A 27,269-nucleotide genomic window follows, 5' to 3' on the forward strand; every position below is an offset into this window, starting at 1 on the left:
AAGAGGCATTAAGTTTGCCCAAGAGCTGATGATTTCAGGCCACTCACTTCCTCCCACGTGGAGAGTGGAGCAGGAGGAGGACCACTGGCTGGCCCACTCACTCAAAACATTGCAGAGGCTGACCGAAGCCAGAGTCGTGACTGTGATGTGTCTCTGCTGGTGAGGGAGGGGCTTGGGGTTAGGCCAGCTCTAGAGGTGGCATATATATACACACATAATGTTCCCCTGCCTTTGCTGTTTCGTCTTTTGAATTAGGCCCCAGAGACAATTCGAAAAGCTCCAGTAAATTTCCTCTGGGATTACTCTCCACGTAATTGCAAGTATCTTGTTCTAAGTTCCATGATAGACCTTAGCTTTGGCAGTAACTCAAGGCAGAATTTGGCCTCGGCTGTTGCCACGTCAAATCGAGTCCAATCATAGGGCAAACTGATATCCCATTAGTCTGAACTCACAATATGCCTCGGCTAGCCAGATTGCGGCGAGGTTAGTGTGTCCCATGGCTCCGACTGATTATGTGCCTGTCCAAACACCACCAGAGTGCCATACATTACAGTGACCAATCACTTGTGCATCCTATTCCCTGTTGCACTCAGGGTATAAATATATATATTCTTTTGGGCTTGCCACTCAGGAGCAGTTCCATTTTTGCTTTATTGATTTGCATGCAGGGAGATTTTCAGCAAACTGCTGCTGATGCACTAGTCAGCTGTCACCGTTGTGCGTGTTCATACGTGTGCCTGTGTGTTCTCAGGATCGTGTAGTGACGACTCTGAAAAGCGTCAGATGCGAGGATGGAGGAGGAACCTCTCATTCCACTCATTTTTGTGTGTCTCGTGCCTGCATGTGTGTGTGTGTGTATTAAATTTAGTGAAAACTGAATCATGAAACTGTGGGAGACGTGTTGTTTCAGCTAATCTTCACTCCATGTGAACTCCCGAGCCAAAGATGTGATCTTTTGTTGGTAATTAATACCGTTGTCGCACCCCAGTCCTACACACATATGCTCCCTTGCTGTCATGCTCTTGGCAGCCTATTTATTGCTTTTGTATATCATGCAAGCCTTTCATACTGCCCCCACATACACTGGTAAGGTTGCAGAGTGACACAGCAGCTAAGTGGTGCACAGTTACTGCTGCGCGCTGCAGGTTTGGGTATGTCCACATTCATGTCACACAGTCTCAAGAATACTAAGGAGTACGATGTCTTTGACAGCTTTGCTGCCGAGGCTCGACAGTTTCACAGTTTGCCTTTTTCCCCCCGTTTCTTGTAGAAATGTCAGACATACTGTACAAGACCGATTATTTTCTTGTTTTACCTGCTCACTTATTTTTGTCTCTGCCTTGTATTCCAGCAGTATATTTTATATTACTGTCTTTTTCCTCTATTTAGCTGCACTTCATCCATTCCTGCTTTCAGCCATGACTGCAGTGTTTTGTTTTTTTTTCTAGGCCACCGTCTGTATTTCATTCAGCATTTCCTTTCATTCCCTTTTGCGCACTTGCTTGCTCAGGCTGCTGCTCAACTGTGGCAGACCCACGCTCCAGGCCCGTCTCCCTGTATAGAACGTAATCCGATCCCTCGGGAGGAATGTGGTAAGCCTAGGGGACGTCCAAATCGAGGTACAAATCAGCTGGTCATCCAGCAGATTGTGTATCTCCAAGTAATTTTAAGCGACACTTGAGCAGTAATTAGAAGTGTGGACTCAATTTAGCATTTAGCCTCCACTGCTCATAATTCATGGTTATTATTTTATTTCAAACACTCCATGACAGCAGGGATGTAAGACAATAGTTTTAAGCTGAATTAAACATAAGTCGAGTACTTTCTGTTTTGCAGCCAGCAGTTAAGAGGGCCAGAGGCTTCATTTTAGCCCAACAGATGGTGCGAACACAGTACAGTTTTATGCAGTCCCACAGTACTGGGCTGGAGCCCTGCATGGGATGTCTCTATAAAGCCTGTTTGCTTTTGATGAAAGTAAATATAGTGTGTTAGAGCAGCAGATAACGTAAACACCCTGCCCAGGGTATGTGACAGTGCGTTTTGTCCTTGTTTGTCTTTCGAGGAGGAAATGGTTACCTGAAATATAACTCCAGCGTTTTTCCTCTTTCTTTATGTAAACATGGACGTTATTCAGCATTTACAGTGCAGCGTGATCCGTTCTGGGGAAACCCAGAAACTGTTTTTAATAATTAGAGGGGAAAAAACTGACCCTCCACCCTCCTGTGTCTGATCTGAAAATGTAAGTGCAATAGAAGAAAGTCAAGACTCCCTTCAGGCACTCAAGCTGTCAAGTGAGCTGAACATACTCTGTGACCTGATCCTCAAGAACACATGAACCTTGGAGCAGCCCTGTTTGTCCCAGAGGGATCAGGGGCATGACCCAGGCCGCACACTGCTGTTTGATCCACACAACCCAGCAGTGCTCGGAGTCTTATAAAGGCGCTGTCCATTGCTTATGCTCTCATCTTTGATTGGATGCTGGCTGGCGGATGGCTTTTCAATGCGATGCTTTAACTGCCTTTAATCTCACGGCTGCTAGCAAAGCCTGCACAGATGGTGCTTCAGCATAATACTCCTGTAGTGAGTTTTGAAAGTGCTTCCTCTGCTATATGGGGGTCAGGCTGGCAGCAGGGAAGGATGATTTACTTTACAGTCACTTTTAGCCTAGAAGAGTTGCATAACAGCAGCTACTTCAGGAGCTTCGTCACAGATTCTCCTGATATATAGAGCTCCTCTGGGGTGCTAACAATGGCGAGACAAGATGCGTGTGCGTGGTTAGTGTGGAGTTATTGCTCTTGCTGACTCAGAATTCCTTTGGTCTTTAGAGATGTAATTCCTTTGTTGCCCATCCTCTCTCCAAGTCCAGCCACGTGCTGCTTTTGCTTTTCTTTCTTGGCAGTCGGATACCCCTGCTGGCAGGAGAACCCACCACACCCACACAATTTTGGCCTAGAAACAGCGATAGGCTTGAGAGGTGGGCGTGGGTAAGGGGGAGAAGGAAGCAATGGCAAAGGAAGGGAACTCTTAGGGGCCTTGTTGACTTGGCAAGAGGTGGGAGGAGGTGGCTGGCTGCGCCATCCCATTGCCTCACCACCTGTCCCCTGAAAAACCACGGTCAGTCTGCCAGAAATAAAAACTCTGCCATGGACCTCTTGGATGCAAATGCTTGATCCCACAAAAATCCTTGCTATAATATAAGTACTTTATACTTTCAGTATTATTTCTTTGCTATAAATACTTTCAGTACTTAAGTTGAATCATTTTGTTTGCCATTTCTGACCCATCCTAGTTATTTTGACATGGCATGGAGGAATGCTTTTCACATATGAGATGTAGCTATTCTTGTGTGGCGGGGAGGGTTTTCCCCAGTCCACACATCATTGTAATAGTTGGCAGTGCGGTATTCATTTTTAAATCAAACAGGTAGCGTCCCCAGCTGAGAAGAGTGGGGGGGTGGGGGTTAATTAATGATGAGGAATATTATCTACAGCTCAGGCTCTGTTTTATTTGGGTCAGCCTCAGGTCTGGTATGCTCCGTTTACCAAGTGTGGTTGCAAATATAGACTGGCCTCAACCCCTCTGTATGTGTCTAGTAATTGCATTCTAGAAATGCCAACATTGCGGCTGCCAACAAGCCCTCCTTGGGAGGTGCGATCACGCCTGTTGAGGCATATTATCTCTGAGGCAAGCTGTGAATGAGTACAGAAAACACTGAAGTCAGTTGGAGTTTCTGGAACGTAAAAGCATTTCGCTATTGATTTGCGCTCCATATTGTTTCACGTTACATAACACCGTATCCAGTTAGATTCTTCACTGTGTCATATGTATAGATTTGCAGTTGGATGTTTGATGTTGTTGTGCGTCTTGGTCCAGAACTTTCTCAGGTGATAGATGAAATGTCACAGTGTTGTATATAAATATGATCCCAATTTTTCAAGAATTCATGAATGTACTCTATTAACGAGACTTAATGTGTGTAGCAAATGTGTCCTTTTCAGACTTCTCTTCGAAAGGTTCATATGTGTTTAGAAATTTTTACAAAGGTCTGGCAAAACAGCTTCAATAATGATCTCTACAGCTGACATCGACAAGCAGTGAAATTGTGATTTATTTACTTTCTATTTAGAAACTAAGACTGGGTAAATAGTAATATATCATGTCGCTTGTCGAGCTAACATGATGCATTTTATTCTTACACATCTTCCAGTTTGAAAAAGTTTTAAAATGTATATGAACTGCAATGCACGAATGCAGTAATTAGAAAATAAATTGGGATTAAATTAAAATCACTATAGATAACGTGTTCAGTAGCTTGCTTGAACCTTGTGTACAGGTTTTCAGGGAGTGTCTTGCATGTTTCAGCCAAACCACAATTTCCAAATAGCATGACGTTGTGGTAAGAGTTTGGCTCTTAAAAAAACAAACATGTAAACAAACTGGAATTACCTGCTATCCAGAAATGTCAGTCACGGAAAGCATCTGATATATTTAATAATTTCTTTGGGGTGGATTATTTTTGTTTTTTCACTGTTGACAGTGCTTTGAATAGAGGGGTAGCAAGCACGTGTTTTTTATTTTATTTTATATGACAACACTGAATCTGTATCCTGTCCAGCCACCTGTCTGCTTGTCACTGCGCACTCATAGAACAAGCCACCAACAAGAACCCTTTGTAGACTGGCTGCCGGCACACTCACAGAGCTCTCCAAGGTTAGTGGGGACACATGTTCTCGATAGACCTATGTCGTCAGTCCTTCCCAATACAAGCGCCAGTTGACAGCGTGGTGGAGAGTGGCGCGAGACTGACACAAAGGCGGTTCTGTCGATGTACGGGGCCAGATTTTTGTCCAGACCGGAATATAAACATGTCCACCTAATCCCTTCTCAGATGCGTGACCTTTGCCTTTACCACCTGAAGAAAAGGTTGAACTTGTAGTTTGTCATTATGTCAAAGAATAGACACGAAAGACCTTGAGGGTAATCACATATCATTAGATGAAGTTGTGTTGAGTTGCCTTTGTTAGTTTTTCTTTTTATGGAGGCAGCCTTAGGTGTTTTGTAGATTAAAGCATGTGAACATATCTAGTAGCTTTCTCTTATTGCCTGTAGATGAATAATTAAGCCCATTAAATATTAAACGTAGCAGGAAAAATTAAAGGCGTTGGCTGCCTCTGAAGTGCTCAAGAGCAGAAGAGTACCTTGCATGCAGTGTCAAGGCCCTAAAAACATAAGAGAAGCAATGTTGCATTCAATTTGTTAACTTTTTGTTTTTAAGCTGGTGAATAGATGCCACACAGCATTACTTCTCTATCTGGCTGTGCCACAGGTTGCATTCGGAGCTTGCATAGAGCAAAGCATGCACCCTTAGCGCCCTGTCTTCCAGATCCTTTCAGCCTCCTCCATTGTTCCGTCTCTGCTATGCTCCAAAGCTGATTACAGCACCTTCTCTAATGAAAGCTAATCCTGTGTCACGGCATTGTGTAGGAGGAGGAGGGGGCAGGCCTGAGCCAGCAAAGCTAGCAGGGAATGTCTTCTTCAGGGCCTGTCAGAGTGGCTTTCAGAGGAAATGCCAGAAAGTGTTAACGTCTCCACAAACCTGCAAATCCGAGTTTTAAATGGAGTTTTTTTCCTCTGCGCTGGCCCATTGTCCCTTAGTGACTTCTACACAACAGCAGCAATTTCTAAAATCCTCTATTAATTCCCCCCTATGTTCACAATAGTTGTTCAAAATATTTATAGGAAAAATATAGGGTACACTTTAAAGTGTTATATACAGAGATTATTATCCTTATGCCGTTTCCCTTCCCAAGTAAAACTTCTATAAAACCTATAAACTACTTATCATGGGAGGTAGCACAAGTCCAGGGATTTACAAGTGAAATCAGTGTGAATCATATCAAAGTTAGGATTGAGGTCTGAATGAATCTGCATTCAGTCAAAACAAGACGTTGCGCATTTTATTCCTTAACAGGATGTGTTTACATAATCCCAGCTAATCTTCTTACATACACCCACACAACAAACAATGATCTTGTTAAATGACTTTGTTTTAATCGATTTCAAATGGGAAGAGCTGTAACGCCTTTGAGTTTGACTTTTATCTACTGAGCACAGAACCAAGGTGCTTTTATTCCAGGAGAGCACAACACAATCTCATATTTATGTGCTATAGGCTGTTATAATGTTACATTATGCAGGATTGTAGTAGCAAACTTAATGTTAAGCAACTTCTGGCATACTGAGATGTGCTGTGTTTAAAGGTATATGGGTTGCTTAGATTAAGTTTTATTTACCTTCGTGTTAGATTAGTGAGTCCATGCGTGCAGTGGGTTGCTGGCTTGATGTTGAGCCCCATATCAGCACAGAAAGGCACATTGTGTTATTAAAATAAAGAACAACTCTGCAGTTTGATTTAAATTTTTCAAATTTGAGTACATTTGTCTCAGTAGGTTTCTTATCAAATTAAAAAAACAGGTCATTGCTGTGATTAGTTGTGATTGCAAAAAAAGTAGGATTTACCTGCTAATACACACATGAATGTAATTATATACACCGTACGATTACAAAATGTGAACATTTGAACAGAAACAAGAAGTTTTGAATCAAAAATAAATAACTTAAGTACATCACTCAAAAAAATGAGTTGGAAAATGTAAAAATTAGACGTTTATGCAGATCCTTCTCTAGCTTGATGTTCAAAATAATCTGATACGATTATGTAAATCCCAAGTTAAAAGGAAGAAGACCAAGGACAAAATAAAAAATACATATTATCCGATATAATACTTGTAGCAAAAACCATGATGTTCAGATTCCCTGTAAGAAGTGTTAAAAGCATTTTACTTACACCTGGGCCCTTGGCTTAATGCTGGCTCTTTCACTGTGTGACTGTATAGCTTTCTAGACGTTGAACTGTTTTTTCAGGGTGCGGCTCATAATTTACTGTAGGTAATAAATTGTGCAAATACACAGGGACCTCCCATTATTGGACTGACTTGGTGAATAGATTTTTTTTAAAGATTGGCAAATGCTCTTTTCTTCTTTTTCTTTTTTTTCATCCATTGTTATTTCATTGACTTATCTTTCACTCTCCCTGACTCGTGCCCTTCCCCCAGTCCAGCTCCAAATAACTGAAGTCATTTTCCAGCCATGATCTAGATCCCTGGTGGCCTCTCACTGTGTCATTGATCCACTGCTCCACTGACGGCTTACCACACACCCAACCACTACCAAAAAAAGCTGAAGTAGGAGATCCCTCAAACTGCCTGTTGACCCCCATCCCCCACCCCATCTCAGTATCTACTGCCTGCTCCTTTCTATCCATCCTTACATGCATATATGCACATCCACCCCTACATTCACCCACGTCAGCCTCCCACGCTCCAGCCCTAACCTCACTAATTAATCAGAGACTTAGGCTGACTAAGTGCTGTCTGAGTACCGGTGCATTTTGATCACCTACTTCTGCAAATGTTTTCTGCATTTCTCATCTAAAACCTGTTGAGGCGACAGCAGGACCAACGTTCACTTGTCACTCATGCGGACTTCGCTGTTGCCCAGGTCTCTAAAACACTGCTCAGGGCTATTTTCTGTCAGAGCTGGATGGTCTTTGATAACCCTGACAGAAATGGCAGGACGAATGCAGGTTTGGGGTGTGTGGCCGGCTTATTAGTACACAACCTGTCTTAATAGTGAGCATACCTCGATAACTGTCGCTGATGAGACCTCCTGTGCAGATGGACAAACATGCCACTGCATTGAACGGCCGTCAGATCCACCGGCGCGCTCCTGTTTGTGTTCGCCGCAGTTTTCTAGCATGTCATTTTTAAGCATGAAAATATAAATATATATATATATATATATATATATAATTTCCAGAGCTTTATCGACTCTGTGCAGAACGTAACATGCTGCCAGCAATTCATTTTTAAGCCAATATTTTGATGGATGAAAGATTAATACCGAGACTCTACAGCACTGTTTCCCTGGCAACCCCTTTACTCACTTTTATCTAATATCTCTCCTGTTTGTCGACGCGATTTAAAAGCTCTTTTCTCTGCAGCAGATGATGATGGTCAGCAGCACTTTAAAGTGCAGTAATGGCACCCTGGAAGCAATAAAGCAGAAAGTTGGGGTCTTTGCAGCTTTGGTTGGTTATGACACTGACCTCCATGCTGTAGCTACTGACTGAAGGAAAGAGAAGTAGATGTGTACGGGATAATCTCGTTGATTTAAAAGCTTGTTATGCAAAGATAAAATAGAGCCAAAACATGACATGTCTGCTTGCTGCGTTCAGACTCGATTTAACAAAGAGCTCGATTTAGATTGCTGCTAATCAGCCCCAGTTTATTTTTAAATTGATCAAACCGTGGCTTTTGTGCGCCACGGATGACCAGCGAAAAGTGGGCATATTAACGCATGAAATTAATGTTAATTTAAATGCAGTAAGATCAGTAGCTCCAGGACCTGTTTGTAACGAGGCACAGTTTGAGTGCTTTTCCTCCCTGACTGGACTCTATACACAGTTGTGTGTAATTTCTCCTAATTCTGCTGACCTGCTGTTAATTTAAATGAATGAATTGAGGGAAGCAAAGACACCATTTTGCTAATGTTCGGAAATGTGTTATTAATTGCAGGGGACACATTAAGCAGTACGGGAGTCCAAATTATTAATTTAAGGGAGCCATTGCTCATTTGTTAACATTAGAAATCTTTAATACCTGCTGGGCGATCTCCATGGGATGAGATGCCAGCCCCCTGAGTTTTTGTTGACTGCTCTGCTTGCCCCACCCACCTCTTGTTGTTGCATGGGTCTGTATAGTATTTTATCTGATGCAGCTTCTCTTTCTCGTACTCTCCCTCTCTGGGAAAGTGAGCGCTATTGGCCCTGCTCTCCTCCCTGCCTCAGCCAACCAAAAGTAACGCCTACACCTCCATAATGACACACAGATATAATCAGCAGACTCGTATCATTGAACTTCAAAGCTATGCTGTGCTAAATGTTGTGTTTCGCCTGGGTTCATAGCCATACGTAGCAAAGAGGTTCACACCACTTTCCACCACCGTTAACCCTGAAGCCCACGGGCCTTCTAAAGTCCTCACTGAACAGAGTTCTAACATTACATGATCTTTATATAGCATCATATTAAGATTTATAATATAGTGGTAGTAGATAAAGTCGACCGGCGTATAAATATCCGGCTTCTGGATTTAGTTTTTGCAGTTTTCAGCATAAGCAGCTGATAAACGACCAGGTTTTGGTAAGAAAAGAAGAATTGCAGTCTAGAAACCTCTCATCACCCACATAGCAGCAGATTCCATTAAGGAATTTTTAAAAGGCTACCTAGATCAGCCAAGTGTCATTATGTCCTTATATTTCTTGCCAGTAGCCGATTTAATATTCTTTTTGAAATCCTTTTTGTAATAAAAAAATATATACTCCATTATTACTGTGGACTGACATTTGGGTCATTCTGCAGCTAAAATCTATGTTGTGTTAGCTTAATAAAAGATATCGAATCTTAGGAGCGCAGACTTATGAATTATTGATTTACTGTGTGTTAGGCTTTACAGGTGGGTTACAGAGACACAGAGCTGTTAAATACAGCAGTCTCATCTGTGACTTGCAGACATCACACTGCAACCTGTGTGCGAAAGATGGGTTATTGTAGATCATTTCTCACCTTGCGAAAGTAATTTGTGGTGTGCTTAAAGTGCTGCAGTTCTTTGTTGTTAGTAAATCAGGGTCTCAATCTTTGTGCAGTATGCGTGTCTGTTAACCAGCTTCCGAATGGGCCGAACTGTGTAATAACGGAGTAATAAAACAGCTTCTAAATGACGTGAAGTTGAGGTGTTTTCTGCTGTACAGTATGTCCTTTGTTTCCTACCGCCTACAGAAGCTCATGCATTCTGTTCATCCTGGACTCCTACCCCACTCTAATTCAGTGTTGTTACGTAATTTAATTAACAAACCCTGACTATCAGTGGAGAGTGAGTTGCACACTCTGTGCCCCTTCAACACTTGGCAGTCGTCCTCTATGCATACAAGACGCGCAGTGGATCCTTCATCACTAACAGGCTTCCAACTGGGGGATAGTAACAAACCAAAGAATCTGCACTGTCGATAGCAGGTTAATCTCATATGCAGATATTGCAACTGCAGTGTAGCATTCAAAGCGTGATCTCACGTTGTGCAGCTGGATGCATTTATGTGTTGTTTTTCTTTTTTAAACATACTGCTGCACTCCACTTTGGTTTTGTGTCTTACCTGGTGCTGGTATTTATGTACCATTTGATCAGATAGTGAGTTTCCACTTGATGCATTACTCAGAGATCTTGCTCGCGCTGGCAGCCATTTACCTTGCCTCAGGATAAAGAGCACTGTACCGTCATTCAAAAAGGCAAATGGATCTGGCAAGTAGTCAGTGCTGCTTTGTGCGGGTAAGGAAGCAAAGTTATAGATCGGTATCGCGCTTTAGATCCGACACCACACCGCCTTTTGCATAATAACGTCTGGCTGTGCAGTCAAATGAACTCTGTTATTCTATACTTTGTATGAACTGACCTTCTGTTGCACTCACAAACAGTTTCCTGAATCTTTGTTCTGACTTGGCTCTCTTTTGTCATGCTGAGATTTCCACTGAGTCTTAAGGGAGGGGAAAATGCCGGTGCTGTGGCTTGTCTGGTGGAAGGGGCCCGGATGGTTTGATGTGGGAAATGACAACCCAAGTCTCGCCCACACTCGGGGAGGGCCGTTGCTGCATCATGCCATGTCAGCTGTTTCTGTGGGGTTCAGTTTAGCATCGGCTGGTAAGATGCTGTGCTATGCCAAAGTGGTTGTGGACGTGGAATTGGAAGAATTTCTCACAGGTTGCTGGGATTCTTTGCCACCAGTCTGCTGTGTCTTTATGGTTTTAATGGATTTTTTTTGCTTTTATAAATGGCTGATCGTTGGCCTCCATCCCAGTCCAGCTCAGACTGTGCCAGCTTTATATTTTTTTGTCCAACAGAGGTAGTAGGTAATGGCTTATGCTGCATGATTTTCTGCATCAGCTAAAATTAAGCCATTTTCTCATGTGCACTGTGTGAAAGTGGCCTTTTCCTCAGAGCATCGTGTGTGCTGCCTCCTGCTTGCTCTGTCCTCCCCTCACCTAACACACACAAAGTACTCCCAGTAGCATGTGAATACATGTGAGAAAGAAAATTGTTTAAAATTGTTCAGTTTGTGTTTGAAAATGACTTTAGTTGGTTTTTTTTATTGTTCAGTTGGTGTCTCTAAGTGGCACAAGTTGGATATTAAATGACTGCATTGTGTGAGCAGCCTCAGCAGTTTTCTGATTTGCAGAAATCGCTCTGAAAGAAGACCGAACGTGATCGTCGTTACGTCTGTTTGCAGGTTTAGCACACACCTTTCACAAAGCTGCCGGGGCCAAAAGGAAATTGATGCGCACCAATTGTAGCGACCTGAGCTGCCGGATCAGTCCAGACTAACGGTCGCACTCCATGTCCTTCATTAAACGGAGTCAGGGGTTGGTGAGCTCTGCAACAGTCTGTCTCTCTTTCTCCAATTAAGCTGATCTGTCCAACAGCGTATGACTGCGCACCTCCCGCTGTCTCATTCCTCCAAAAGACTGCCTTAGCGGTGAACTACACCAACCTCACAATTTCCAGCTGCCTATCTTCCCACTGCTTCTCAGCAGTTTATGCTGCACTGCACCCCGTGGTGCCGATTTTCTCAAAATTCACACCTGCATGTCTGCTATGCAGTGTGTAGTTATATCATGATTGCTGCATGCACGAAGGTGGCTGCGGGGGTCGACGATCTAAAGCTGGATGACTTTAAAACATGAAATCATACCGTTTGTGTGAACCTGACTGTAGTTTTAAATTTATTTTATACACACTTCAGTCATTTAGAGGTCTATTAGGCTTACAATGAAATGCCTGATGAACGGCTAGCTTGGAAACTATAATACTAATCTGAGACAAATTACCATGGAAAGTGAAGTCGGACTCCAGATTTCTTTTTGCGTTTTATATTTTTTAAATTAAAAATAAAACCTGACTCTCTCTCGCTCTCTCATCCTTTCTTTCTCATGCCAGATTTGAGGCTGCAGTGCAATTTCCCTGTTACATAACAGAAGAGAACAGAGAAATGTTAAAATTAATGAAGGCAAAAGTGAACGGCTAATGGAGACCATTTCTGACTCATACTTGGGTTTCAGGCACATCGCCGCAGGTCAGTTTATGCTCTCACGGCTATAAAGCATTGTAAGAAAAGAAGAATAGATGCACAAGATTATTTGCAACAATCAACAGCTGCTGTCTGGGGAAAGCCCCGATACCGCTGATGAAGGCTGGGTTTGGGAGGAAAAGGATCAGAGAGATTTTTGCCGTGTGGTTCTTTTAGACTTGGAATAGCCAATTACTTCAAATAATGATTATATAATGCAATATCTGACACCATTATTTATTCTTGTTTCTTTTTCATGAAAGGAGAAGAATAAATGTTAGATTTTTTTTTTAAATGTATTTCTTTATGGAGTTGTTTTTTATTTATTAATTTTTTTAGACAATTTAATTTTTTTGTAATGCGTTGCTGTGCAAAAGCCTCGAGACCCTCCTCATTTCTGTGTTTAGGTTCCAAGGAGCCAGACTTAATGCTTTTACACACCGGATGCGTTACAAATATTTTTTGTCACCTGTTCATAATGTAATTGTTTTTATTTTAAAAAATTTTTTAATTAATTTTTGAATCAGCTCGATATTTCCAAATAAATTGATCTGACCAATCAGACTGTTGCATTTGGCAAAAAGTGTGCTCATACTAAAAAATGCACACCGCTACTGAATATATAAAGATTTGGAAATAGTAAAATAAAACTGTTTTGGAATTTCAAATCGTATCGTTTGTTCCAGTTTCTTTAGCTGAATCTACGAAAAATGTCACAGATAACAATTTGGTTGCCGTAAAATGTTGGGAATCCCAAAAACCTGGGATGTCTCATTTCATGTTTTTGAAAAAAACTTGAGGATACTGGACAAGTGGAGGGCAAAAGAAGAAGTGCTGGGCCGTTTTTAAAATGAAAAATGTGCATCAGATGAACAGTGTCTGAAAATCATGTCCTAAAGAAATGGGAGTAACACATTCTTCTTAAGAGTGTGGAACTGATCATTGCAACGTGCCATGTAGTGTTTTGGCAGATGTGGGTGTTACTCTTGTTAATAAGGGAGCTGTTAGAAATTCCACAAGGGGAAAGTTCACAGTGTTTCCATTGTCATGACTGTAGGAAATGGAAGGGTGATGTGTTAAGAGGCTGCTAGCATGCCAGCACCTGCAGCTTTCACACAGCGTATTTTTATTCCAGAATAATGTCTTTGGTGTTTGGATTTTAGAGTGCGTCATGTTCTGTCACTTCGGCGGGAAGTGGGATCACTCACGACATTCACAGTGGCTACACTGTTTGGGGACTATCAGTCTCAAAAATGTCTGTAAATCAGCTCACCGGTTGCCATAACTGCATCAGTTACTGGTTATTTTGGGGTGGGGGTCGGGGGTTCTACTTCTTTCACTGACTGACTTACTATTAATTATTATCTACAGGAACCAAATAACTATTGCAGCTGGTAGGTACAGGGTTTTCCCATGTAGTTTCCTCATAAGCTCAATATGTTTACCGTCAGGTATGTTGTTACACAGATTTCGTACGTCACTCTGCGCATGAATGATTTATGGCTTTGTCCTGCCGCTAACTGTCATTCCTCATAATCAGTGTTTTTCTTTTTTCCTGCACAAATGAAAAAAGAAAAATGGCTCTGTTTCCTCTTATGCAGTTCAAATTCAACAGCAGCGCAGTTGTGGCAAACAGCCTGGGGAGTTTACCTGCATTGCCTAATTGGCTAACAGCGTGGGATTAGGGAAATAATTTAAGCACCTTACTCTCTACTCCCATTTGACAGTTGGATTACGTTTAGCCAATTAAAGCACCTAATCCTTATAGTCTGCGGTTCATTCCCCGAAAGTATCCCTCCAACATGAAAGCCAGCTTTGGTCATTCTTTTGTCTTTTTCTGGCTTTAATTTACCGAGTTTGCATAAGAAGTTGTCACATTGGCAGCTATAAGTAAAAGGTTTTTCTGTATTTACCTGAAATCTAAGTTGAAAACGTGTACCTGTGTATGAAATTTGACATCCGAAAGAATTTCGGGGTGTGATGTTTAAATTTTGTAGCACTTTTCAAATAAAAAAAACTCTTTTTCGTGCTGCTTCTCAATCATTATCTGTGAGCTAATCATGTCGCAGATTCGTGGCCTAGCTGTCATTTTTAAAAGCTTGCTGCTCAGTTGAAAAATGCCCCTTATCAAGTTCAGAACACTTCACATGAATGTAAACACTCAATTTGTTCAACAACTCAAGGGGCTGTGCTTTCTGCACCATGGAGTCAAAAAGCAGTAAGGCTAGAGTTGCGTAGCAGGTGCTCACACCTGGGGCACTGGTAAATCACTCTCAGATGGGGGAATCTCTAAATGCCCCTGACACCTGAGCAAAGACATCGTATTGTATTATTCAAGATTTATTTCAAGCATCGTAACTATTTATTTGGCTTAAAGTGACTTTGTGGTATCCACCTCCTTCAGACATTTTGGTTTTACGTGTTTGAATTCACAAAGGAAACTGAATGAGTTGCATTAAAATGTTTGATGTTGGAAAACTTGTGTTATGTCACGCAGATTCTCAAAATAGCATTTATGGGGAAAATAATTGCCAGGTAGGTAGAACAAAGCTTATTTCCGTGTACCTTGCCAGCATCATAATTATAACTTTCAGATATCAGAAACAGCTTTCAGCTTCACTTCTTTTCTCTTTTTTGGGGGGCTTTTATAGCTCGTGTTTCTAAAAGCAAGTTGGGACGCCATAAAAATGGAACGCATTGAAATGAGTACAAAGACAGCACATCGAATGTTGTCCTATCATTGCAGGATCCTTTTTTAAAAGGAAGGACGTGGACGTGTTTACGGCCGCGGTGCATGACCTCATCCTATAGCAGCCCTCTTAAGTGTTAACTCAAAATAAACAAAACGTTTCCCAATCCTTCGTGTCGGATTTAATCTGCGATAGGTCCGACCTCCTTTGCGGTATTTTCCTGCCATCATACTTTCCAATGCTGGCAGGTCTGTACTGCAAACATGCCAGTTTAGATGGAGCCATGCTGGCATTAAACATGCTGGATGTGCTTTGGTGTTGTCTTGCTGAAATAGGGAAGACCTTCCTTTGTCTGCATATGTTGCTGAAAACCTGTATTTATTGTTAAATGTCGATGATGCCATCACAGATGTGCAAGATATCCATGCTTTGTGAACGAATACGCCCACATGCCGTCACAAATGCTGGCTTTTGAATTGTGACGATGAACTGTCCATGATTTTTGAAAACAATTTAAAATTCTGAGTAATCATACCCCAAAACAGTTTGGCTGTTTACTTAATCCATCTTGACTCTTTACTAGTTAAGAGTCAAAGCTTACTAGTAGTTAAACCTTGAAGCTCTGAGCTGAGCCTCCTCCTGTTTCAGGCTAGCTTATAGAACGACATGACTGGATTTGCATCAGTAGTTGGTGAGGATTGTCTCGTCCCTTGAAGCTACTCTCAGAAAACCCCAGAAACTATTCCAATGGTTGTTAAACCACGTCTTTATTGATCTATACCCAGGTGTCAAAAGTTGTCAATTAGGGGTCCAGGAGAGATCGTCAGATGTTATGAGACGAAAGAGTTAAATGCGTGTGTAGTTTTAACATGTATATGTGGATGCGACAAGACCAAACCATATCTAAACATTTAAACCTTCTCTGAATCTTTTCAATTAGAAACAATACTCTTACATTCGCCCTCTCACAGGGTTGTGCCCCTCTGAATTTACTACTATTTTTAAAGTGGCGTTGCGAGTTATCAGAAATCGTACATCCTGTCTCTTTCACCCTGCTGATTTTACATTTTTACACACATAGCATTGCTGAAAATACCCAGGATGCAACTGTGCAAGTCCAGTAAATTTGTAATTTCCACATAGACCCATTAGAAACTGGAGCTGAGATCCCAAATGTCATCTGTTGCTAAAGCTCACTGTGACACAGATAAAGTGCTGGCCTGATTACCGCTGATGTCACCTTCAGGAAGGATGGATGCTGGAATACACGTACACACCACACATGTATACAACAAACACGGACACTAGCTCAGCAGTATTTTCTTCTGGTTTTGTGGATTAGTCACCTGTAAGCTGTATGTGAAGTCTGACTAAGAGCATGATGTATGTTTTAAACTCTTAGAAGCAGTTCGATTGAGCAAAAGAAAAAAAGCGGGGAGGAAAAAAACTGTAATTTTGTACATTTATTGTAAGTAATATGTTTAGCTTTCATTTAATAAAAGCATTAGGCTACTAACATCGCAATAATATGAAGTCCAGTTTGAAGAGCGTTTTTAATAAAAGAAGACTAGACCTAGACTGCAAATCCCTGTTTTGATTTAAAATGCATGCAAATAGCATTGCAGCTTGCAAGTGCATCAGTAGGATTCCAAATTACTGGGGAACATTGAATTACTCTGAAAAGCTATCCCTCATAAGCCACTAATTATGGAAATTGACAGTTACAGAGATTTGTTGAGGATTTGGATATTGTCTGATTTCCACAGTGGCTGCAAGACTCTGAGGAATAAACCCAATTTTACTCTTAAAAAAATAAAAAAATAACTGTTGCTGAGAAATAAGTAAATGCTTGTCAGGCTGAAGATGATATCTCTGTTGTTTCAATCGAACACAATAAAAGAGAGCACACTGAAGTATGGAGTTGGTTACACATCACACATCCGCATACACTGGTGTTTCTGTCCTCGCAGCACAAGCTTTTAATGTTAATAAAATAAAGATGTGTTGGTTCTCTGCCTCGTTTTTAATATACGGTCTCTTTTCTCGTGAATATTGCCAAGTAAACTAGAAAATGTGTGTGTCTGTAATAAATATTGAAAATTGAATGACTCACAGATCATAGCAGCAATCAGGTAAATTGTCTCAGAGGGTGGGCTGGAAGCATGGGAGTGAGCGCTAACTCCCTCTCCTGCAGGGAGTCGATCCCCTGGTACAAAGTACCTTCTAATCAAACAGCTTAAATGCAGTTTTCTCAGTGATGTGGAAATAACTGTGTATTGCTGTAAGCCTTTTGTCAATGAAAAGTGTATTAAAGGACTGTAAACGTGGTATGAAAGTACATCAGTTCTAATGATTTTCTTCTTCTACTTTTTTTTTTTTTAAACCCTTGCAGCTGTCCCCTTCCCCCCCAGTCACCGACTGACAGCTAAAGAGGTGTTTGACAGCGATGGGAAGCCCAAAGTGGACGTGCTGAAAGCTCACCTAACCAAGGAGGGCCGTGTGGATGAGGCGGTGGCGCTCAGGCTCATAGGAGAGGGCGCCGCAATCTTGCGTTCAGAGAAGAACCTGCTGGACATTGAGGCTCCTGTGACAGGTCAGGGTTCAAATACTGCATGTGTTACTGCAAACCAGTAATCGACCAATAAAAAGTGAATGATTTTGTTTCACTCCAGAAATGGTAGTCAGAGTAATTATTCAGTAGTCAGCTGATGCATCTAAGATTGTATGCAGTCACCTGCAACTAGCCAGTGCTGCAGCCCTACGACTTTACCAAACTGGACACCAGGGTGTATGTCACTCATTTGTTCTCTACTGCTGCAAAAGTGACAGGAAGTTGTAACCAAGCACAGTGAAAAGTAAGACATGACTGTCACGTAAATAATGCAAAACGACATTGTGCATGTGAAAGTTAACCTGTGGGCAAGGTAGGTTGTGCCAGCACTGAAATGGGTGTGTGCTATGTTGTGTGCAACACATTTCAACATCTTTTGAAACGGCAGATTTACTGAAGAAGGCTCACCAGTTTGTCTTTTGGGTTATAATTTTTAGACAATAATGGAAGATTTGTTGAGCTATTTTTTTTTTTTGTCTGCAAAACTTTCAGGATTTATATTCATAGTCTAATGCAAAGATGTCACTGTGCACTTATAGAAATTTAAAAGGGAATCATTGATTAATTGATGATCAGAAATGACGAAACGCAGCTGCTTGTCTAGACTCACAAACTACAGCCTTTCCAAGAGGGAACACTTGGGTGGACACCGCTCATATACTCTTTACTCCACAAAATCCTGCATATCATGACCTACATTCATTTTTCTTTTTAGTTTTTCTCGTGTCTTGTTTAGGCTCCATATATCTAAAATGCAAACCTTAGAACCGGCCCACAACTATAAGAAGAAACAGACTCATTCATCATCATTTACCTTAACAAACAACAGATGATGATTCACTTACAGACACTTCCCAGCATGTTTCGCACTGTGTATTCCAAGTATTCCACCTTCCCAAACAAACGGCAGCTCACAGTAACCTACAATAACTGTTTGTTTTATTTATTTGCAGGTATAAACAATATACAGATACAAGATTTTAAAATCAAACCGACACAATGGAAGAGAGAGCTGAATGTTTACAGCAGTATAAAACTTAATTTTCCTAATTAACTGAGTCACTGTTTTACCAAGCCACACGCGGGCCATGCCGATAACTAGAGCAGTGTATTTTTAAGAAACACTGCTTCAGTTCATCCAATTTGGCAAAGCTAACGAGCAGTGTTGCATTCAGTTACTAGGCTGAGTCTCAAAGCAATGCAGAGGGACGTTATTGAAAACATCTGCTAACTTTGGAGAGAGGTAGTATGACACATCGATCGTTGTTGTTTTAAAATCGCTTATTAGTCATTGTAGTTTTGAAAAAAATGTCATTTTCATTTCATTTGCTTGGTTTAGCTAACAGCTTTTACATTCAAAGCTGCTAGTAACTGAAGCTTAGCTCATTCACCCCCGTCACACGCTGCTGCGGGAGGTTCGCTGATGCATATGCACAAATCCAGCGCGTCTATTGTCGTCTTTTCTTCCTGGTCAAGTGCCCTGTTCCTCCATTAGACTTTCTGATGAGGCTTCTTTGATGTTGTCGTAATCAGAGGCAGAGACACACTCATAGGATCTATGGCAACCAAACATTTCCTAATGTGAGATCATTCCCACAATATCATCCAGAGAGGCCTGCGTTCATATTTAGCAGGCATGGCACTTACTTAAATTCATAAATGCAAATACCCCCTTTTTTTAAAAAGCTGTTCATTGTTTTGTCTTAATGGATGTAGACCGTTATGATAACCCTTGCTGTTCGAGAGAGTTGAGGTAAACAAAAAGATGCAAACAGACTGCATGTTTTCCACGTCTGTCTTTGTGTTTGCAGGCACCTGAGAGCTGTAAGGTTAACAGATGTGTTGTTGAACACAGCTAGATTCCTCCGGTTTGAGCTAAAACTAACTGCATATTCAGCTGTTTGTGAAAATTAAACACAAGTTCATTCTCTGCGTGTCTAAATAGGGGTTAGAGGGTTAGGGGTTAACCCTAACCCATTTTAAATCTGACGCTCTAGGTGTTTAAAAACAACAAACACAAAATGTGGTGCTGGGACAAATTGGATAACTAGCATGGATAAACCTTATTCGATTTTCTGGCTTAATCTGATCGCAGGGTGGATTCCTGTGTGTAAACATGCTCCAGTGGTGACCTTCCCTGGTCAAGTCACCTTTTTAAAATCTGGTGCAAGTTAACATGTTTTGGTTTCAGATTTTACAGCACTTCAAATAAGGGATTTGCCAGTAAAGCCTCCTCTCTTTGTTGTGTTACATGGAAACAGTGGACAGCTTCTCCTCCGTGTGCGAGCCACAGATCCCGAGGAGCGGTGCGCGTTCGGTGCACTTGTGTACACGAGTGCAGCGATGAACCGGTTCTTTCCCTCCCACTCAACACCCCTGCCTCAACCCCTCTCCCACTCAGTAGGCTTGGACAAGGATTTCTCTGTTGCGCGTGCTCATGCGCCTGCTGTGTTTCCCTCTCCGTGCGCACTCCTGTTTGCTATAAGCATTTCTTTGTTTTTGCTCCCATTCCCTCTCTGCCTGCCATGTTTTGACTGTCTGTGTCACGGTCAGGAGCTGTTTCTCTCTGCCTCTCTCCGCGTTAGCAGGCCTCCAATTCCAACATGACACATGGTCAGTGAATTAGTATGTAAATATTTATCATGGATGCAAAGCACCACGACATGTCAGCTACCTCTCTCTCTCATAGTTACTTCCTTGTTGGGCCAGATGGCAGGTGGGGTTTTTCATGAAAGGGAGGGGTGTGTGTGTGTGTGTGTGTGTGTGATGAACGGTGCTGGCTTAGTGTACTGAGTACAAGCTGCTCTCATGGCCTTCACACAAGTCACCCATCAATAGAGCTCCTACAGCCACATCACCAGGCAACAGCCAGCTTTTAAACTATTCATACACATTTGCAGTGTGTGAGCTCCACTTTGCGCAGGGGCTCTGTCATGGTTTTCTTGAACAAATGATCTTTTAATTCTTTTTGTTGTGTGTTGATGTAACACTACATAGCTGAGTATAAAATGCTCTAAGTTTCCCTGCATCTTCCTTTAGCTGTTCGTGTTTGATAAGATTAGAAATAAATTCGAGAAATCTGCAAAGCATAGTTGGTCAGGAAATATTAAGACCTTGGTTGTGGAATTTCCTGTATAGAGCTTAAAAAGCCTCCTCCTAGACCCTGGTGAGAGTGGCAGTTTTATGCGCATAATGTGAAGTGTTTGCTCTGTGCAGCATTACAAGGTTGTTGAATATTTCCAATAGGTTCTTATGCAACAGTCTTATAATGAGAAATGCACTTGTATGGACATTAGAGCAAGGTGGATAGCATGTATGGTATTTGTACGTATGGGCCCTGCTTTATTTTGTAAAATGTGACAGCCAATGTAAACACGAAAAACAATTAGAAGATATTTTCTTTGTAGATTAGCAATCCTACAAGTTTACTGCAAGCCATGCAGTGCAGTGTTTCCCAGAGAGCTGCATAGTATTTATGGCAGTAGTAGGTATTGGGTGCACTCCAATGCTTTTAAATTGAAAAGAGAATTTATTGTGTAGTCAGTGTAGGCAAGACAGAATACATGTGTGTGAATGACAGGAAGACAGGTGGGAAGGTGAAGTTGGAGGAGTTTAAATATGTGTCAGCTATCCAAAGTAACGAACAGTGCACGAGAGAGGTGAAGAGGGTACAAGGGGTGGAGCGGGTGGAGATGAGTGTCGGGGTAGTGAGACCTGCTATGATGTATGGTTAGGAGATTGTGGCACTGACAAAAAGATGGGAGGCTGAGCAGAGATGAAGCTGCTCATATGTTTATTGCAAATGAGCAACAGAGGGGCAGCTTAGGTTCAGTGGTCTGGAGACAGAGTTAAAGAAGTATGGCTGAGGTTTCAATATGTACTGATATACATATACTGGGCTTTGGTAAGATTCCACCCTCTAAATGGAGGAGGAAAGCAGAAGTTCCTCATCCAGTGAATGCTTGAACTGCAGCTGGTCACAATAGTCCCTGCTTTGCTGTGCAGCTTTGGATCTCGGCATAAAACAGGGATTACTCTGGCCGACTCCAGTTTAGGATAGTGCAGTTGGCATCAGTCTGATCCTGGGAGACCTGAGACAGCTTAATGACATTAAGGACTGCTTCAGTAGCAGCTTAAACAGCCCGCCAGTAGGAAACGCAGTAAGGAAAAGAACTAGTTAATTAGCAGTGACTGAACCTCCACTAATTCATCCACTAAAGACGTAAATTACAAAGCCAGTGGTATACATCACCTGCCCATGTAGAATATATGTGTGGGAAAACAAGCTGTGCATTTCATTGTAAATAATAAGATCTACTCAATCATAGGCTGGAATTCCTCGATGTCCTCCTCAGCTCAATCCTGATAGCCGCTTGAAGAAACATTGTATAAACAAGGGTCCTTCTGACGCGGGTCAGCTGTAATTTATTTTTGAATGTGTTTTGATTAGGACATTTATTTCCATCGTGGTGAGACCATTACAAAGGTCACCCCAAAGCCTGCTCTGTCATCCGGTGGGGATGACAGAGCAGGCTTTGGAGCCACAGTTTTGTCTGATCTTTTGGTCGGGGCTAATCCGATCATGGAAAGGTGTTTTGTTTTTCCCCCTGTGTGAAGTAAATTAGTATTGACATTTTCAGGGTTTGGTTTTTTTCTTTCTTTGATTTCTGAGGTCATCATTGATAATATTTGTCAATACTGTCAAGAAAAAATCTATTATTAGCAAATCCCCATGGATATGGATGTGAAGGGTTATGTTTTTTAATAGTTGGGAACTATTTGTATTATATCCAGACAAAATGAATCTAAATCTGACTGAAATATATATAATATGTTCAATATTTAGTTTTGCTGCTTTACTTTAATGGCAGCTTTCACAATATTGCATTCAAATTGATGTTTAGAACAGATTGCGTTTTTCATAAATGCGGGCTAAAACCGGGGGTATTGTTATCATCCAATCTCAATCAAAACACGATCTGACACAGTCTGTATCACAGTGGATTTCACTCGCTCAATGAGCGCGCCCTTTGGAGTGGCTTGTGTAGGTTCTGAAGCCAGGTTGTGTAATGCCCGCCACCCACTCAATAACTGCTGCCCGCTGATATGCTGCTACTCAGGGAGATCACTTTAGCACACAAGCAGTAGATGGCCAGAACGAATTGTTTCTCACTCCAGATAATGTACTCCCACCTGCTCTTCTTATGTGGGCTGTGGTTCTCACCTCTTTTTTGTGTGTTGTATGACAAGAGGGAGGGAGGCAAAGCACGTCTGTAGGTGTACTGGAACAGAGTGATGGGTGGATTGTGTGTTTGCTGCGATAAAGCAGAGCCCTGAGCCGGAGGAGTGAGCTGCTATAGTGTTACCGTTTGATTTGCTCTGACCAGTGGCGTCCGGGGTTGCACACATGAGACAGCCGCAGTTCACAGTGACCGTCACATCGGGTCTTTTTGGCCACCGATTGAACTCTTAACATCACCGCATCGCCCCGCTGTTTTCTTCAGCAGCAAGCGATAGCTTTCCAAAAGGTCAGCTGGAGTCCTCCCACACACGGTGTGTTTTCCATTAGCTTCAGGTGAAATCGCTGTCTCTGGCTCCCTAAATGGACTTCTAAAAAACATATTGTATATTAATTTTCCTGTGAAAACTGGGAACGCTTAATTTTGATAGTAATTACTCTTGTGGTGGTCATCCATTCAGGCAATATCGTATTCTCAGGAGCACAGTTTATTGTGAATATTAGAACGTTTAGTCTACTGATGAGATGGTTACTTATGTTGTGCCATCAGCCTGTGTGGTTTTATACAATAGCTGCATTGGATTGCTGCCTCTGGTGATGCTCGTAGAGGTCCTCTATCAGGTCAGGAGCAGCTTAGGTTAGCCCTTTTATTTTCTTGAGAGATATTGACTGCCATTGTTTGGAGGATTTACTGTCTTGGGGGTGTTTCTATAGTGATAACCAGCCTATGAAGCTATGAATCACTAGGATTTCAGAGTTGTGTTGACCTTTTTCGAAATATATTAATTTCTTGTTGTGTAAAAATTCCATTAACACCTAATGCGTATGCTGCAGTTTGAATATTTCAAGTCAAGAGTTAAGTCTGCATAAAACTGTCGAAGAATTCAGTAGTCATGTAGGTTTTAAAAGGTCAACATTTTTTATTTTCCGTCATTTTCTTTTTCAATTTTACATAATGAGTTCATGCTTGTGACTTGGCTTTGCATATACACAAACCTGATATTCAATTTAATTTTTAATACAGTGTCAAATCACAACAACAGTCACCTCAAGATGCTTTCTATTGTAAGGTCGATCCTACAATAACACATACAGAGAAAAACCCAACAATCATATCACCCCCTATGAGCAAGCACTTTGGCAACAGTGGGAAGGAAAAACTCCCTTTTAACAGGAAGAAACCTCCAGCAGAACCAGGCTCAGGGCGGGCCGGCCTGATATGACCATCCATAATCAGATATCCCAACTGCAGTTTGTAAAGCTTCTGTTTACAATTGAGAGGCAGTCAAAAGAAATTTGGTGAGCTGAGGGGCTGCACCAACAAGAATGTTGTTCATGCAAAGCTACTCTAGTAGAGCCTAAGAATAAAAGTGAGGCGATGGAAATGAGAATTATGAGTTTCATTTAATTATCTTATTTTGGGGCATAAGACAAATATGTGTAGCTCTAATGAAAACAACTAAGGAATCAACATGTGGGCATTTTAAAACATCAAAGAAAACAATTTGAATTGTAATTTTAGTCAAATCAATAAACTTTTAACAATGATTTAACAATGATACATCGTTGTCAGGATGAATCAATACATTCTCTGTTGGTGAGGGAAAAAAATTAAACCTTTCTAACGATGATGGTGTGATTAGAAGTGCTGCATCATGATCATCTATCATATCTGATAGACAAAATATAATTTATGTATCCCAAAGTTTGGAATTTCTGAAAAGTTGGGATCAGGTGGGAACTTGGTGGCATTAAAGCACTAACAGACTGCAATGAAGTATTTTTCTCTGAGTACATACAATTTTAAAAAATTGGTGTCAATAAATAAGTTTTGTGCAACTAATATTTAATAAAGCTCCGTTTGAGTGTTTTTGTTTCAATAAATCACTTTCACAGGAACGTTACAACAATTGAAAACAGACCAGCGCTCCTTTGAAGTATACTTAGCTTGATTGCAAGAGAGAGTGAGGACGTCCTTAGAAATGGGACTACAACTACAAGGCTCCTTTTAAGTTGGTCCCCGCTGTGGATTTAAACAGTTACTCTGTGTGGGTTTAATAAAAGACAAATGGTAAAGTAGAGGTTTACGATACAGTCACGCAGAGCTGATTCTCAGAGCTGTCTCACGAGGCTCGTAACCTGAGATAATTGCTCTCCAACACTGTCCTCCAGCTTCCACTAATTGGGTATCTCTGTGAAAGAGTTTTTCACTGGCTCTTATTGTGTTTCTTGCTCCTAGATACAGTTCATAAAGCAACGGCCTCGCAAAAAGAAAGTCTGTGTCCTTTTCAAATTAGATTTAAATCTATTCACCCTGTGGTTAATTACTCAATTAGCCGATTACTTGAAGAATAGATGAATTGAGGTGCGCTGGCTACGAATGCCATGCTTATCATCACAGTTACTGTGATGGTGTTCAGTGGATACTGGTAATTGGTATCTTTGGTGTTATTTGTGTGTTGCATTTTGCAGGTGAATAAACTTTTGTAATATGTTCACTGAACTGGAAAGGCTTTAAGTTTAAAAAATAAAAATAAAAAAAGGAAAAACTTATTAATTATTGTTTTGAACACTAGCTGTGAATTTAATTAAAAAACTTATCTGACTGTATTTGTTGAAATCTGAGGCCCTAATAACACATTTGTCCACGAACATGTCCACCAATATATATGGAACTATTTAGTAGGTGTTATCACACAGTGTGTAAAAGACCCGCAGTGACGTCACGCTAAACACCGTTTAAAAAGAAGATTTCAACCCCTTAAAATGAGCTGAGGAGACCGTGACTGTTTCTTGTATCAGGCTGTAAACTTGTTTATTTTTGTTGGTCATTTTAACATGGGAGTCTGCAAAGATTAAATCGCCTTTCAACCATAGACTGTATAAAACACTGCCGTAGCTCCCAGATTGGAACAATTAAGCCAATGTTGAATTGCCTTAAACCAGCAGTCTGTGTAAAGACCGAGTACTGTGATTGCAAAAAGACATCTAGTCCTCTAGAAGTCTGTGGGAAAGCATCTTTTTGCATCGACCTCACTTTCTGACCAAACTGTTTCCTAAGTCGTTTCACATAGAAAGAAACAAGTACTCTGCCTCAAGTGGCCGCTAGGGGAACTGCAGTTTTTGCCACTTGGCATAACGGAGCTTCACATTTTAAATGTGTTTTAATCACATTTTTGTTTCTGTGCAGAAATGATCCAAAAGTTAACCAACTCTTGAATCGATCTTTATGGTATCTACAAAATTGAGCAGAGGCTTTTCAATCAGATTATCTGACATCCCTCAATGTTGTCTAAGCAGCTAATCTCCTGTTGCTTCTGTTCATCCTGTATCCTCGGGGAGTGAAAAGAGTATCGGATCACAGTGATAAGAAACTAATTCAGACTGAATCGGTGTGCTGGCTCATTCCTGACACAGATGTCATCCAAGAAGCCAAACCTGACAGTCGGTTTATCTCATACCTGCTGTGCTTGTTGTAAAATAACAAATCTATATGATTATAGTTTAAAGTTACAAGATAAAGTCATTGATTACTAATAAAATGTGGTATGATGTTCATCAAAGCTACAAGCTACCTCTGACGCCCTGTGGCATCTGGCGCTGAATTGTTGGCGAGTGATCCTTTGGGTTGTGTGGTTTACAAGGTTTCTAAAGAAGTTTCTCGAGAATGAATCCACAGTGCTCGAAAACTATGCCTCTATCAACCAGTCAGGTTGCGTTTTACAAGCTTTCCTGCCCAGACTTATCATGAGTGTTATGGTCCTGAAACTGAGACCAAAATATGGAGTTTCATATCACACTCGAGCTGTTCCATTTCACAACAACTTTTGAGATAGTGCCTCTTATCATTTGTGTGGACACCATATGTATAAAGAATGTAACTATATGCTGCTGACAATCACGTCGTCACATTGCCTGTGCTAAAAAGCCATGTGGGGCTGTGTTGGTTAAATCATGCTTTAAAGCATAAACTGGAAATGCACCAGAATAATGAGGTTTGTTTTTGTTGATGATCCAGTAAATGTTATTGTGACATCTGTTTGTTTTTTGTCCTCATTTCTTTCATAGTCATCCTACCTCTTAAAATAATGAACCTAAGTGTTGGTAAAGTATTAACCAGATCTATGATTTGAAGAATAAGTGCACTCCCTAATATATGTAGTAAAGATGAGTATGTGAGCACCAAAGATTTACGTCACCATTTCAGTGTCTGACAAATGTTGAAATGCGTCCCATCTCCCCCTCTGTTCCCATGTTGTGTTGTTGATTAATGGACTGAATAGTTTTAGCAGAACATTAAGATGTCAAATGAAGTTCCCCTTTGACCTTTACGTATAAAATCACGCTCCTTCTAGGAAGTCTTGCTACTCTGTATCTTGGTAACGCCCCCCGGAGGTTATTTTGGGCAGTTATTTATTCCACTACACAACCACTTGCGTCAGTCCAACAACACCATTGGCTGAGTATGTTTCCCTGCTTGGCTGTCTTAAAGAAGAC

General features: G+C 41.2%; 1 protein-coding gene across 4 annotated transcripts in view; it reads left to right on the top strand.

Annotated features, from left to right (window-relative positions):
* LOC102308074 (serine/threonine-protein phosphatase 2B catalytic subunit alpha isoform) overlaps positions 1 to 27,269 on the top strand; it is a 75,126-nt gene that overhangs the window by 17,626 nt on the left and 30,231 nt on the right. For all 4 annotated transcript variants that reach the window (XM_005927711.3, XM_005927712.3, XM_005927713.3 and 1 more), the window contains exon 2: positions 17,315 to 17,515. In XM_005927711.3, coding sequence (XP_005927773.1) covers positions 17,315 to 17,515 — 201 coding nt within the window. The remainder of the gene's footprint in view (positions 1 to 17,314; positions 17,516 to 27,269) is intronic.

Source organism: Haplochromis burtoni, unplaced genomic scaffold, assembly GCF_018398535.1.
Source record: "Haplochromis burtoni strain Fernald_Lab_line unplaced genomic scaffold, NCSU_Asbu1 Contig_102, whole genome shotgun sequence".
Lineage (NCBI taxonomy): Eukaryota > Metazoa > Chordata > Actinopteri > Cichliformes > Cichlidae > Haplochromis > Haplochromis burtoni.